The sequence below is a fragment of the Triticum dicoccoides genome, chromosome 2A (assembly GCF_002162155.2).
Source record: "Triticum dicoccoides isolate Atlit2015 ecotype Zavitan chromosome 2A, WEW_v2.0, whole genome shotgun sequence".
Lineage (NCBI taxonomy): Eukaryota > Viridiplantae > Streptophyta > Magnoliopsida > Poales > Poaceae > Triticum > Triticum dicoccoides.
Window position 1 is genome coordinate 125,355,934 of NC_041382.1, and position 15,357 is coordinate 125,371,290.

The 15,357-nt window shown below is 44.8% G+C and overlaps 1 protein-coding gene across 1 annotated transcript in view; it reads left to right on the plus strand.

Moving 5' to 3' along the window:
• Positions 1-13,706, plus strand: part of LOC119353761 (ATP-dependent RNA helicase DEAH12, chloroplastic-like) — an 18,706-nt gene extending 5,000 nt beyond the window's left edge. The window contains exons 3-9 of the mRNA XM_037620438.1: positions 9,361-10,603; positions 10,970-11,054; positions 11,164-11,231; positions 11,331-11,411; positions 11,602-11,711; positions 12,575-12,771; positions 13,321-13,706. Coding sequence (XP_037476335.1) covers positions 9,361-10,603; positions 10,970-11,054; positions 11,164-11,231; positions 11,331-11,397 — 1,463 coding nt within the window. The 3' untranslated portion in view covers positions 11,398-11,411; positions 11,602-11,711; positions 12,575-12,771; positions 13,321-13,706. The remainder of the gene's footprint in view (positions 1-9,360; positions 10,604-10,969; positions 11,055-11,163; positions 11,232-11,330; positions 11,412-11,601; positions 11,712-12,574; positions 12,772-13,320) is intronic.
• The last annotated feature ends 1,651 nt before the right edge of the window (positions 13,707-15,357 follow it).

Below are 15,357 nucleotides of genomic sequence, written 5' to 3' on the forward strand. Positions count from 1 at the left end.
CCACTCTCATTCTCTCCTTACTTCTACTGTAATTATGCTGATACCATTGCTCTCTTGTTCTCAGCTATATTTTGCCACATCCCCACATTACCGTCAGGTTAGCTCTGTTTGACTAGTCAGGGCAAGACTTCACCCGAAAATGCCCTTGTACTGCTTAAGTCTATTTAGTGATTCTTTGAGCATCTGGACCGTGGCTTGCAAGCTGATACATTTATTTTGGGGTCTGCAAGACCTTATTTAGACCATGCTGATGTATTCAGGGTGGGTGAAGTAGAAGATAACTCATGTAGAAATTATGGATTAATAGAAGCACTGTATCTCCCATGTCATCTTCAGTCACTCTTTGTCCATTCACAGAAACGGCGAAAGAAAAATATTGAGCAATATAGCACTAAAGAAAAATCAGCGAAATAAGCATCAGGTTTCAAGATTTTGCTTACTCATTGTGCAGACGTCCATCACAATAGCATCAGGTTTTAAGCATCATAAGCATGATAACGTTGTGAAAGACCTGTTTTTCAGGTGATCCATCAGAACTAGCTGCCTAACATCAGATTCTACTTATCAGTACAAGTCCTTTCCATCTTACTATCTAGCATCATTACAAAAGCATCAGGTTTAATTTAGCTTCACAAGTTAAAGTTAAAAAAAGGTACCTTCGCAGCCATTACAGTTTTTGGCATCATTATGAGCCATCAGGGCACATAAGCATCTGTAGAATCAGGGAGAGAGGAGTACCTGCAGCGTGAGTGTGAGTGTGTGTGGCGGCTCACACAGGGAACGGGAGGACTGGATGCCCCTTCTAGGTCAGCTTACCCTCATGGGCTTGGGCCCTAAGTGATACATATGATGGGCTTGGGCCCATACCGGTTCAACACTCCCCCTCAAGATGGGTGGTAGATATCTATCATTCCCATCTTGTCACATGCCAAGTTACAATCCTTTGTTCCTAGTCCCTTTGTCAAGCAATTTGCAAACTGCTGCCCAGAACTGACATGACCAAGGCTGATGATCCCAGCATCAAGTTTCTCCTTAATGAAGAAGCGATCAATTTCCACATGCTTTGTCCTATCATGTTGAACTGGGTTATTAGCAATGGCTATAGCTGACTGATTGTCACACCACACCTTCAAGGGGCCCTTCCTCAGAAGTTTCAACTCGCTCAGTAGGTACTTCACCCAGAGCATCTCACACAACCCTTGAGATAATGCTCTGTACTCAGCTTCTGCTGTTGATCTAGACACAACTGTCTGTTTCTTGCTTCTCCATGACACCAAATTTCCTCCCACAAACACACAGTAGCCAGAAGTTGATCTTCTATCATCTTGACAACTGGCCCAATCAAAGTCACTATAGCCATCCACCTCAAGATGTCCACTCTTCGCAAACCACAACCCTTTACCCGGAGTCCCCTTCAAGTATCTCAGAATTCTGTGCACAATATCAAGATGCCCACTCCTTGGTTCATGCATGTATCTGCTCACCACACCCACGGCATACGTAATGTCAGGCCTGGTATGACACAAGTACAATAACCTCCCAACTAATTTCTGATAATCTTCCTTATTCACCAGCTCACCTGATTGAGCTGTCACTCGATGATTTTGTTCAATCGGCGTAGGGGCTGCACGACATCCCATCATGCCCATGTCACTCAAGAGATCCAAGGTGTATTTCCGTTGGCACAAAGGTATTCCCTTCTCTGTCCGAGCCACTTCAATGCCAAGGAAGTATTTTAGGTTGCCCAAATCCGTTACCTCAAACTCCTTGCTTAGACACCCCTTCAATCTCTCTATTTCCTCCTTATCATCTCAAGTGATGATAATGTCATCCACATAAACTGCAAGGATGGTGATCTTCCGATCAGAGAGTGAGTGTTTGTAGAACACCGTGTGGTCACCATTACATTGACCATACCCCATAGCACGGACAGCACATCTGAACCTATCGAACCAAGCCCTCGGCGATTGCTTCAGTCCATACAAGGATTTCTTCAGCCTGCATACCTTCCCCGTGGTCTGTGAAGTACCAAAACCTGGTGGTATCTCCATGTACACTTCTTCCTTCAACTCACCATGCAAGAAGGCATTCTTGACATCTAATTGATGCAACTTCCACCCAAAGTTTGCAGCACAGGAAACCAATATCCTTACTGTGTTCATCTTTGCCACTGGAGCAAACGTCTCGTCATAGTCCATTCCATAAGTTTGACTATATCCTTTGGCGACCAATCTGGCCTTATACCGTTCCACCTTCCCCTCAGGATTCTGCTTCACTGTAAAAATCCACTTACAACTCACTGCTTTCTTTCCTGCCGGCAATGTGGTTAGCACCCACGTCTTGTTTTTCCTCAGTGCTTTCAACTCTTCTATCATCGCTTCACGCCACTTCGGATCTTGCTTTGCAGCCTTCCAATCCTTTGGGATTGACACAGTTTGAAGAGAGGCAACAAACACTCTATAGGAAGGAGACAAAGCCTCATAAGACACACAATTTCCAATGTCATGATCATCAAAAAACTTCGGTGGTAAAGCCTTCTGTGCCGCTTCACGTGTCCCCTTTCGCAACGCAATAGGCAGTTCCACCGTGTCAGATGAGCTTGCACCACTGCCTTGTTGCTCCCCCTGCACTGATTGCTCCCCCTGCACTTGCTGCTCCTCCTGCACAAGTGGTTGCCGCCGTGAATAGACCAGACGTGTGTCAGATGAGCTATGCACTTGTGGCACTTGTTGCTGCCATCGAGAGTACACTAGGGGAATATTCTGCCACCGATCTGGAACAGGGAGCTGGAGATTACCAATCTGAATGGAACCCACTGTTGGCTGGACCTGAACCTGCACATCACCATCAGTGAGAGTACCAACTGCAATTGTACCCACAATTGGCTGGACTTGAACCTGCACATCATCATCAATGTTAGTGCCCACAGAATCCTCCTGAGTGTGAGACACAGCCTTCTCCCCCTCTTGACCATCCTGCACAGAGTGTAAATGGTCAAGCTCTTGAAACAACACACTTAGATCTGTTGGCTCACCATAGAATGGCTCAGACTCCCTGAAGGTTACATCCATACTGACAAACCTGCGTTTCTCTGAGGGACACCAACATTTATATCCCTGCTGACTGGAAGAATAGCCCAGAAAAATACACTTCACTGCTCGCGGATCAAGTTTTCCAACAGAAGGACGGTGATCACGAACAAAACAGGTACTGCCAAACAATTTTGGGGGAACAACAAACTTAGTTTCTCCATATACTAGCTCACACGGAGACTTCATGCTTAGTATTCTTGATGGTGTCCGGTTGATCAGGTATGTGGCTGTCATCATTGCTTCACTCCACAAGAATTTGGGCACATTCATCGTAAATATCAATGACTGAGCAACCTCAAGAATATGCCGATTTTTCCTTTCCGCCACTCCATTCTGAGGAGGGGTGTCTGGGCACGAAGTTTGATGAAGAATACCTTGATCAGACAAGTAGGCCCCAAATGTGTTGTTCACATACTCTGTCCCATTGTCAGTCCTGATCACCTGCACCTGCACCTGAAACTGATTCTTCACCAAGGCATGGAAATTCTGAAAACAGCTAAACACCTCATCTTTGTGACGAATCAAATAAATCCAAGTCATACGAGAATAGCAATCGATGAATGTCACAAAGTATTTCATTCCATTCATTGATGCAACTGGGCTCTTCCATACATCCGAATGAATAAGCATAAAAGGAGATATGCTCCTAAGCCCCTTACTCACATATGAGGCTCGTGTGTGTTTGGCATATTCGCAAGCATCACATGTCAACTTGCCCTTGCCTATCCCACACATAACATCCGGAAAGATTCTACTCATCTTATCAAAAGATACATGTCCCATCCTACAGTGATGGATCATCGCCTCCTTCTCTTTGTCCTCCATGGTCGCAGCACACACCAAGTCCGGCTGCACCTCCTGGTCCATGTACCAGAGCCCCCTACGCCTGGTGCCAGTCCCAACTGTCTAGCTCGTCTGTCGCTCCTGAATCACGCAACCAAATTTGTCAAGGATCACACGACAGTCAATTTGATCAATTAGGGCACTGAAGGAGACCAAATTGACAGGAAAAGCTGGCACATGTAAAACTGAGGATAGGGAGATGGTCGGAGTGCACTTGACTGTGCCAACCCCTATGACAGGCTGGTTTGTGCCATCAGCAGTTTGCATAGTGCCCGTGTGAGACGGAGGGTGCTTAGTGTAAGACTCAAACACGCAAGATTTACTCGCAACATGCTTAGATGCTCCAGAGTCGAGAACCCACTCTGGAGCACTCCCATTAGAAGCAAGAGATGCCTGTTCTGGATTACCTTCATCAGTGGAGGCCCAGAGAGCAAAGTCTCCATAGTCAGCATCATCTGCATCTTTGCCTTTTGACGTCCCAGTGTCTCCTGCCACTGTCATGTGAGCCACCTCTGCCCCTAGAAGCCTGACCCCTTGAGGTCCGTGAGTATCCACCTCTGCCTCTAGCACTCCTGCCTCTGCCAGTTCCCCCTCCGTTGTATTCCCTGCCTCTGCCACGAGTTGGACACGCCCACTTCCAGTGACCTGCCTCCCCACAGATATGACATTTGTTGGGATCGCTCCACTCCATGCGCTCAGTGACTCCAAATGTCGGAGACGGCACAGCCTTCATGTCTGCATGCTCAAGAGATAGCCGCACCTCCTCTTGAGACATAGCAGCAATAGTCTCCTCAATAGAGGGCAGGAGAGGTTGGTGCAACAGGGATGCCCTCCTGCCATGAAAACAACCTCTAAGCCCCTCCAACAGTTTCAGCACACGCCTGCGTGCAATCCACTTGCGCCCTGACTCGATGCAAGCTGCATCGTAGAGTTCCAGAGGGTCGCAGTTATCCTGCTCTGCCCACAAAGCCTGCAGCTCTGCCACATATGTCATCATTGACATGTCGTCGCCTTGATGCAGCCGACTGGTCTTCCCCTCAATCTGAGCAATTAGCATGACATTGCCCTTACCTGAGTACAAGGTGGACAGAGTCGTCCATATCGCAGCGGATGTGGATAGCCCCTCCACAGAGCGTCCAATGGGGGGCACCACCGAGTTCAACAACCAGCCAATGAGCACAGAGTTTATGACCTTCCATCTTTTTCCCTCCACAGTAGTCTTGTCTCCTGGTTCAGCAACAACACCCAACAAGTGCCCATCAAGCTCCTTCTGTTCCACAGCCAGCAACGCCCTCCGGGACCAGCTCAGATAATTGGTAGCCCCCTCTAACTTCATGTCCATGGGCGACAGTTCGATCTTCTGAGCCACTTCCTGTCGAGGAACGATGGCCCCAGATTTCGACTCCTCGAAGATCTTAGCAAGCTTCTCGAAAGCCTCAACAAGGCCTGTTGGCTCAGCCATCTTCGGTCGGGAGGAGTGGAAGCAGCAACACTCAGTAGCAGCAACAGACACAGCCTCTACACACCCAACAACAGCAGCCCACAGCAGCAGTAGCACTGACCACCACCAGTAGCAGCAAGCAACACCTCTTCCTCCCAAGGAACAGCAGCAGCAACGGCAGCTCCAGGACCACCTCTTGCGCTCACGCAAGCACTCCTTCGCATGGACAGCACCTGCGCAGCCTTCAGGTCGCGAGTCCCTCCGTCCTCTGCCGCGTCAGCCCGTGCACGGCCGCGCAGGCAGCGCCGCGCCCGACCACTCGTGTGCAGCAGCGCGTTGACGCCGCGACCGTCGTCGCCCAGGCACTGTCCCGCGCCTCGCCGGATCCCCGGCCGGCGCCGCCGTCCGTCAGGCCCCGCCGAACCTGGCCTCTGATACCATGTAGAATCAGGGAGAGAGGAGTACCTGCAGCGTGAGTGTGAGTGTGTGTGGCGGCTCACACAGGGAACGGGAGGACTGGATGCCCCTTCTAGGTCAGCTTATCCTCATGGGCTTGGGCCCTAAGTGATACATATGATGGGCTTGGGCCCATACCGGTTCAACAGCATCTGATAAACAATCAAATTGCAAGTCTCTTCGTGCTCCTTGTATTGCATGCTGGGCAGCAGTGGTTTTTGTAGTTGGCTAGCATGCCACTGAAGTTTCATGATCATCACATTCATTTACTTGGTTGGATCCTAGTATTGCAGGCTTGCAGCTTTCTCTCCATCTCCTGACACTCTTCTTTTGCCTCTCCTTTTTGTTCCGGCATCTCTTTCTGGAGCTACAATGGTTCAAATGTTGCATGCCAACTAGTGTTGAATTAAGCTAACATGGAGTAAGATTAATTTGAATGCTTACCTTGCAGAGCTTGCTCCAGTGCCTTCTAGCTGTACAGGTTCCTTGCAATGTTTCATCATATGACCACTTATCCACTGGAGCTTCCTCTCCCATGCTCCTAGTCCAAATCTCTCATGCCCCAATCATGTTCCTTCTTGGTCTCCAGGAGGTCTGTTAAGAACTTTTATTATAGAGGTCTATGAACTGAAGGATGAATCTTGAACCCTGGATCAATTGACACCCACTGCATATTCCCTGTCATAGCTGTGATATTATCTGCATAAGCTGCTTTATAACTCTGCACTGTGTAAAATTCATCATACAAGTATATAACCTTCAGCTCCTCTAATTGAAGTGATGAACACATCAGGCTCACATTGCAGTACAGAAACTTGCCACTGTTTGCCGCTGCATGTTCTTTTCAACAATTCAACTGGATGCCTCCACTCTATGCCATCTGTCAGTGTCAATACACTTCAGCTTCATGGCTTGAACCCCTCTTCTGTTTTAGCACCAAACCCCTAGACTTGGCATTGAGTGCATTGACAACACTTGGTAAGAATTTGAGACCTTGATATTGTCAAGTCAACCACTGGAAGAAACTTCAATTTCTTGATCTTGCTGTTAAGTCACTCGGCAAGATTAATGTTAACATAGTGCACCTTGCATATCTCATTGAACTCGCTTCTGCTCCATATGTGGGTCTGATGTATGCTCAAATACTTTGTGACTTCCAGACTTGCACACATTTTTGCTGAGTATTACTTCTCAGCAAGCAATGGACCTTTGAAATTCTTAATGAAGTTAGCCGCCTCAACACTATATTGCCTCTCATTACCAGATTGTGCACACTCGTCTGCGCCAGAGTATTATCAATGCACATTCATGATGCCTCAACACAGTCATCTACATAGGCTGTGTAGTGGTATTATCAATGCACATTTATGTTGGCTGGGAAGAAGGTTCAAAACTTCAAATATCTCAGAAGGTGCAGTGACAGTAACCTCAGAAGGGGGATCAATGGATGCGGTGCTTGGTCGTTGGCTGCTCCTACACACACTATTCTTCTTTACAATTAAAGTAGCCATATAGGTGTTCGTCTAAAACCACTATTTTGTTGATGTGTGAATAGCCATAAGAATCATCTATTTTCGAATCCCTTCCCTCTACTGTATCTTCGACCATCCAAGGGGATCATACCCTGGGGATTACAAAATAAAGAAAAAGTAAAAGTGACCGAGTTGTGAGGGAAAAACTTATGTTTCAGAATTCCGGAAAGACCACCTATCTGTTTGTTTACCAGGTTCAGCACGAAATCATAAATCAACTCCTATGAGGCTGCTATTCTAGCATATTTAATTTATAGATGCCTTTTCCCATCTGCTGACCTTATTCCAAACTTTGCTCACGGTATTTGGCGTTTAAGTTCTTTTTTTGTACTTTTTTAGTCACCTTTTTACCAGGAATGCTCTTACACCTTGTTTCTCTCCCAAGAATTGATTTTGATTCATTCAATTAGATCCCAAAACCCAACTCTGATGGTTCTGTTTTTTATTCTAAAAGATTCCAGTTTCATTATATATGTTTGAATGTCACATGGAATGGAAGTAATTTGTTCTACGAAATTTTGCATTTTAGAATTTGTGCAAGTGGGTCCCACATACGTGTGCAGATGGCCTTCGTAAAATTTTGGATTTAAATTTTCAACCCCATGTTCACACTAAATTTTCCACAAAATTATTTGAAATCTCATTGTCCACGTGCTGGGAAGTAACTTTGAGCTTATTATTGGTGGATCAATTCATGCAAGTGAGTCCCACGCACTTGTGCAGATGGATTTGTAAAACTTGGTATTTTAATTTTCAACCTCGTGTTCACGCCATAAAATTCTCAGGAAATTATCTAAATTTTTGGGGGGTGACTTGGTGCATAGAGGAGCAACTTTCTGCATTTTGCTGAGTCCATTTGATTCTTTGCTGATAGTTAAATTGTTTGGACATATTCTAACTCACTGGAATTGGGTTTGAAGTTTGTGATTCCAATTCTTGTGGTAGCCAAACACCCCTATTTCTAGAACCCAATTCCAGTTCTTGAATTTAGGCCCAATTCATGAGAGCCAAACAAGGTAAATGCAACAATGCCAAGGAGATATGGGCTAATTAATGTGTGTAAACATGCCAGAGTAGCCATGTGTAATCTATCATTGGCTTGCTTGTTTCCAAGGTCTAAAACTGCAGGCTGCATTTGCCAGCTAAGTATTTTTGGAGTTTTTGTAGAATGCCATGTTTTTTTAAACCATAGTTTTAAAAACTTTATGTGTTTGACGTCAGCAAGTACCACGTTTTTTATAAACTGTAGTATCTCCAATACTGTAGCATTTTTGCTGTATTTTTAAAAGAGGTCTTGCCCTCTTTTTCTAAACCAAACTGAGGAAACTATGGTTTGTAGAAACAGGAGTATTCATTGCCCAGGCATTGGAATACTGCGGTTTTACGTCGCCACGGTTTTGAAAATACTGTGCTGCAGTAATTTTGCATGGTGGCAGTATATGCATACATGAGGGCAGGCCTGGCGCAGTGGTGAAGTCCTCCCCACTTGTGCCAAGAGGTCCTGGGTTCGAACCAGCCTCTCTGCATTGCACTTTGCAGGGGTAAGACTAGGTTCCTATAATCCCTCCCCAGACCCCACCTTGTGTGGGAGCTTCTATGCACTGGGTCTGTCCTTTGGCAGTATATGCATACATACAGCATTTGTATGACGTGTTGGTCCGTTGGTTTGTAACTACTTCCTGTGTAAATTCAGTGGTATGTGATGTTTGTGCTCAGATGTAAGTTTCTTTTAAGTACCACTGTAAACTTCACTGGCAGATACACTAATATGTAGATTAGCTTCGAGACTGCAACTAACGTAAGCATCCAAGAATATGTAGCATTAGTAAATAGGGATGTCCTGTTCCTTGCCTTCATTACCCTGAATATCATACTATGCTGTTAATCTTACATAGCTCCGTTCCCACCTTTGTATTGTTTGTTTAGTTCTTTGAGACTGCAAACTATTTCTGTCTGCTGGTGGGCTTAAAGTCGTATCTTTTTCTACTTCATGCAGGTGTATCTTACAATTTTGAAAAGACTGAGAATGGTATTTTTCGATTAAAGCTCACAGCAAATGCCACGAAAACAATAGCAGATTTGAGAAGGCCACTTGAGATTTTGATGAAAGGCAAAACCATAAACCACCCTGATCTGACATTAAGTGCAGTTCAACTGCTCTTGTCCCGTGATGGTGTAGCACATTTGAAATCAATTGAACAAGAAACTGGTACTTACATTATGTATGACAGGCAAAGTCTAAATATTAAAGTCTTTGGACACCAAGATCAGATGGCTGCAGCGGAGGTGAAATTGGTTCATGCACTTCGACAGCTACTTGAGAAGAAGCCTCTTGAAATTTATCTTCGTGGCCACAACCTCCCTCCGGACTTGATGAAGAAAACGGTAGAAAACTTTGGAGTTGATCTGGAAGGGTTTAACAAAGAGATGCCTGAGATAAAGGTTGAGTTACACCAACACCGCCATTTACTTAAAGTTTGGGGCAGTAAGGAGGATAAGCGAAGGGTGGAAAGGATGATCTCTGAGCTAGCCTCTTTTAAACACAGTTCCCTGGTTCAACTTGCATCAGAGAATGTTGGAGGCAAAGAAGATGATCAAAGGGTGGATTACGATGAGCCGTCAGAGGATGCATGCCCTATTTGCTTGTGTGAGATAGAAGATCCTTTTAGGCTTGAATCATGTGGGCACATGTTTTGTCTGGCTTGTCTGGTGGATCAGTGTGAATCTGCCATGAAATCACATGATGGGTTCCCTATTTGTTGCCTGAAAACTGGGTGCAAGGAGCCTCTCCTTGTTATAGACCTGAAGCATCTCTTGTCAAATGAGAAGCTGGAGGACCTATTCAGAGCTTCCTTGAGGGCATTTGTTGCATCTAGAGCAGGAATGTACCGCTTCTGCCCAACACCTGATTGCCAATCCATTTACCAAGTGGCAGCTCCAGATGCAGAAACCAAACCTTTTTCTTGTGGGGCTTGCTATGTGGAGATATGCACCAAGTGTCATTTCGAGTATCATCCTTTCATATCATGCGAGGCTTACAAAGAATACAAGGAAGACCCAGACTCGACGCTGCTTGAATGGCGCAAAGGGAAGGCGAATGTGAAGAGCTGCCCTTCCTGTGGATACACAATTGAGAAATCTGATGGCTGCAACCATGTTGAGTGCAGGTGCGGCAGCCACATTTGTTGGGTATGCTTGGAGAACTTCAGGAGCAGCGAGGAGTGTTATGGCCATCTCAGGTCTGTGCACCAGTCCTTTGTGGACATTGTGTAAATGTGTAGTAGAACCCAGATGTAGTTTCAGAAGGCAGGCCATGGCCAAGTAATGAATTACTGTTTCTAGTTACTTTTTCGCTTCTTGTTTGCCATGCCATTTCATTCTGTTCCGTCTGGGTGAGGCTCGAGAGGGAGGTGTGGAGGCAGAGAGAAACTTGTGCTGGGGTTTGTCTCCCAAGTGCAGATCAAGCTCGACACTGCATCCTTACATCCAGCAAGTTACTGCCTCATACCCTCTCTAGATTGATCTCTGGTACTTTTTATTGTCTTCCGTGTGACATCCTTTTGCCCCTTTTATGGAAATAAGTTGTTCAAATTTATTTCTTGCAGGCTTATTCGCTGGATCACAGAGTTTTTTCTGGTGATGTTAACGGGGCTAGATCGAATAATTGGACCATTCTCATTGGAGACCATGGTATTTTGTAATACAAATGTTTATTTACTTCATAACATTCAAATTCATAGTTTGCTTTTAGATTCAAGTTTTTTGCTTTTGCCTTTCGTGCACATGCTTATGTTTAAAGGGAAGAAGCGGACCGGGGGCATGCAAACGCAGCAAGTACAGTCTGCTGTTGTCAATGCTTGCCGAAAGGTCTACAAATTGAAGAGCTATCTAATTAGTCCTGATTTTCAAAAATTGATTTTCAGCAATATTGATAGCTTTTCTATTGTTCTGTTGTTTGCCATACAGGACGATACATGAGAAGCTAGCCGCCGTTACTGATCTGCTTATGAAAATGATGTCAGGGAAATCCTAGATTCGGTCATTGAGGTTAGCAAAGAGGTTTTTTAGTGACAATGAGCGAAAAGGTTCCAGATATCACCCTTGCATGCATGGGATGGGAAATTTTACTGAAAATAAGGGTGCTGGAATTGTAGTCCACTTAGCTGATGAACATTTGATTTATGAAAAAGTGAGCTCCCTACTGACATTTGTATTATTATTATTTGCAAATTTCTAGTGGAAACAAGAAAGACTTGAAGATCCTAACTCGAGGAGGAGAGATGCTAGAACTTCGTTATGCCAACGGACAGCCGGAAACCATTTGCTATGTCCGGTTCTGCTAGTCAGGTCTGTAACAAGTTGATATACTTATGGCTTTTTTTTTAATTTTATGAGTGTAATAGCTATTTTAGTTGTGTGAATGTATGGATGGATTTCTGTTTTGTTCTGTTGCACTGTATTTGGCCCCCTTTTTGATATATTTGTTTTACTTCCTATTTCCTTAGAAAATAGCACAGTTGCTCTGTCCGGAATTAGTTGGCGCTCAAATGGATGTATCTAGATGTGTTTCAATGCTAGATACATCTGTTTGAGCGACAGTAATTCCGGAAGGAGTGAGTATTTTGTGATATAATATATTCATCCTAAAGATGGAAACGGGAAGAAGTGGCAAAATGTATAGAAGGAAAAGTGGGGCCGACAACTTCTTGCAATATATCTGTACTGTAGCCATCCCCTAGAACACATTGTTTCTCCTGGCAGCAAGCTGAACATGCCATGCACCATATGCCATCCGAAGACATTTTAATCTCACTTAAAAATCCACTGTGCAGCCTCCTATCATGACCTTTAGACATTCAAATGCTGGTAATTTTTCAAAATGAGAAAACCAGGTAGTTATATATGACAGTGTTGCGACAATATTTTGTCCTGTGAGTGCCTGTCATAGGATCAAAATGAAAAGACTGTCAACTGATTTCATTTTTCAGACTTGCATTTGATAACCTGCACATAAAATCAAACCTCTGGGTGCTGTTGGTGTGAGCATTGCACTTGTGGGATTTCCTTCCTAATATTATTTCATCTGACTTTGTTTTGTCAAGGGTACACAATTGATCATCTATGTTTCTATATCGCATTCCACACTCCCTTCTAAGTTCTAATCGGTCACTGAGATTCCTTTGGACGAACTAATCTTTGCACTTTTTCAGGATCAAACATACCATCAGCGCACTTGTCTTCTCAAAAGGGTGGCGGCGGACTTCCTGAATGAGGGCGTGGGACTTGTTGTGGAACTTTGGGAAGCTGACATGAATGCGAGTTCTACAGAAACCCGCAGACAAGGGTTAGTGGGGATTTGCTGCTGTAAGGCGATATCGGCTGCCATTCGTGAACACCTTGCCATTAGGTAGGTCGGGAGTGCTGCTGTTGCATTGGATCATGGAGGTCGAAAATGTGCAATGTTCTCGTTGCTAGCCGAACGGCTACGCATAGTTGAGGCTTCTTCAGTACTTTAGATTGCTTTATACTCCCTCCGTCCGAAAATACTTGTCATCAAAATGGATAAAAAGGGATGTATCTAGAACTAATATACATCTAGATACATCCCCTTCTATTCATTTTGATGACAACTATTTCCGGACGGAGGGAGTATCATGTTGTAGAGTTCACTTTCTTTGTTTAAATTGTTCGCATGAAACACTCAATTTGCCAGTGTAGTTTTCCTGTATATCATTGCGAAAATAGATATAAGCTGATGGACAAAAACAACGTGTGTGGCATCGATGTTTTTTCCCCCTGGAACTACCGACAGGGATGCAGCCTATTTCTCACCCAAAGATGGTAGCCATCCAAAGTAAAAAATCGATGAGGGAACCTTACTGCAGTGATGATTTGTGATCGTAGTCATGCTAGCAAGCAGAAACCAAATTGTGATAATAATAATGTATATATGCAGGTTGGGTGGTGGCGTCGTGCCCGGCACCTAATGCGTGGAGGTTTGCTGCACTAGCACTACTGAAGTGATGAGGGAGAAGTGGAGACGACATGGCAAACACGCTGTGTTGTGTTGGTCATTCAAGTTCCCCTTCTGTCGGAGTAGTACTATAGGATCTCCTTTCGCCTTGCATATGCCGTCACCGCCGTTTATGTGTTGTGCATGTCTTGTGTCTGTGTTGGGCTTGTTGTACTGTGCCCACAGTTGAACCTTGTGTAGTGTTTGTGTGCCTGTGTGTTGGACCTTGCCTGCGGTGGCGTTGTGTATGTGTTGTTTGGATGGTACCATATTGACTTTATGCTCGGTGGTTACTTTATTTATAAAACGGGCGAAAGCCTTTTTTGATATATGCCATATATGCAATCTGCTTGCTCAACCACGATAGTAAAGAGACTGCAGTTAGATTGGAGCAGTTAGACTGCACTTAGATTGGAGCAGTGATACTTTCACCCTTTCACTCACACGAAATTAATTATCAATGAAGGCTTTTTAAAAGCCCCATAAGTCGTCCATCCAAAGAAACAGGGAGCCTTGAGTGACCGGCTGGGATAAACCTTTGAAAAGTTATGCTGCCGAATTACAAGGCCTTCACTATGATGTTGAGGAAAATTTTCAACTCCACACATAATCAAACCAATGAAAGCAGCTTGATACAATGACATAAACTCATCGCCAAGTAATCGATATGTGATACATGAACCTCTATAACTTCATGGCACCGTCAGAAAAGGACGAGAGTAACTTTATTCCCATATAAAACTATGTTCACCATTAAATACCAGGAATGGATATATAAAACTCCTAAAATTTGAAGTCCTCAGCGCCAAGGTGGTAGCCAGAAACAAGGGGACCAGAAATATATGCGACGGCTGCTATTCTTCCATTAAGAAACCATTATGTATGTACGTTTTATTGAGCACCTTGCATTGTACAAGGTGACCAGGCGAGAAAAGAAAATAGGTAATTGCCATTGGTTACTCGGCGGACGGCCGCAGGAGAGCATTTCCGAATAGGAAACTGTTCGCCCTCCCACCGGCGAAACAAAGGAAATAATCGATTTAATAACAACAACAACAACAACAACAACAAAGCCTTTAGTCCCAAACAAGTTGGAGTAGGCTAGAGGTGAAACCCATAAGATCTCGCAACCAACTCATGGCTCTGGCACATGGATAGCAAGCTTCCACGCACCCTTATCCATAGCTAGCTCTTTGGTGATACTCCAATCCTTCAGGTCTCTCTTAACGGACTCCTCCCATGTCAAATTCGGTCTACCCCGCCCTCTCTTGACATTCTCCGCACGCTTTAGCCGTCCACTATGCACCAGAGCTTCTGGAGCCCTGCGCTGAATATGCCCAAACCATCTCAGACGATGTTGGACAAACTTCTCTTCAATTGGTGCTACCCCAACTCTATCTCGTATATCATCATTCCGGACTCGACCCTTCCTCGTGTGGCCACACATCCGTCTCAACATACGCATCTCTGCCACACCTAACTGTTGAACATGTCGCCTTTTAGTCGGCCAACACTCAGCGCCATACAACATTGCGGGTCGAACCGCCGTCCTGTAGAACTTGCCTTTTAGCTTTTGTGGCACTCTCTTGTCACAGAGAATGCCAGAAGCTTGGCACCACTTCATCCATCCGGCTTTGATTTGATGGTTCACATCTTCATCAATACCCCCATCCTCCTGCAGCATTGACCTCAAATACCGAAAGGTGTCCTTCTGAGGTACCACCTGGTCATCAAGGGTAACCTCCTCCTCACACCTAGTAGTACTGAAACCGCACATCATGTACTCGGTTTTAGTTCTACTAAGCCTAAACCCTTTCGACTCCAATGTTTGTCTCCATAACTCTAACTTCCTATTTACCCCGTCCGACTATCGTCAACTAGCACCACATCATCCGCAAAGAGCATACACCATGTGATATCTTCTTGTATATCCTTTGTGACCTCATCCATCACCAATGCAAAAAGATAAGGGCTCAAAGC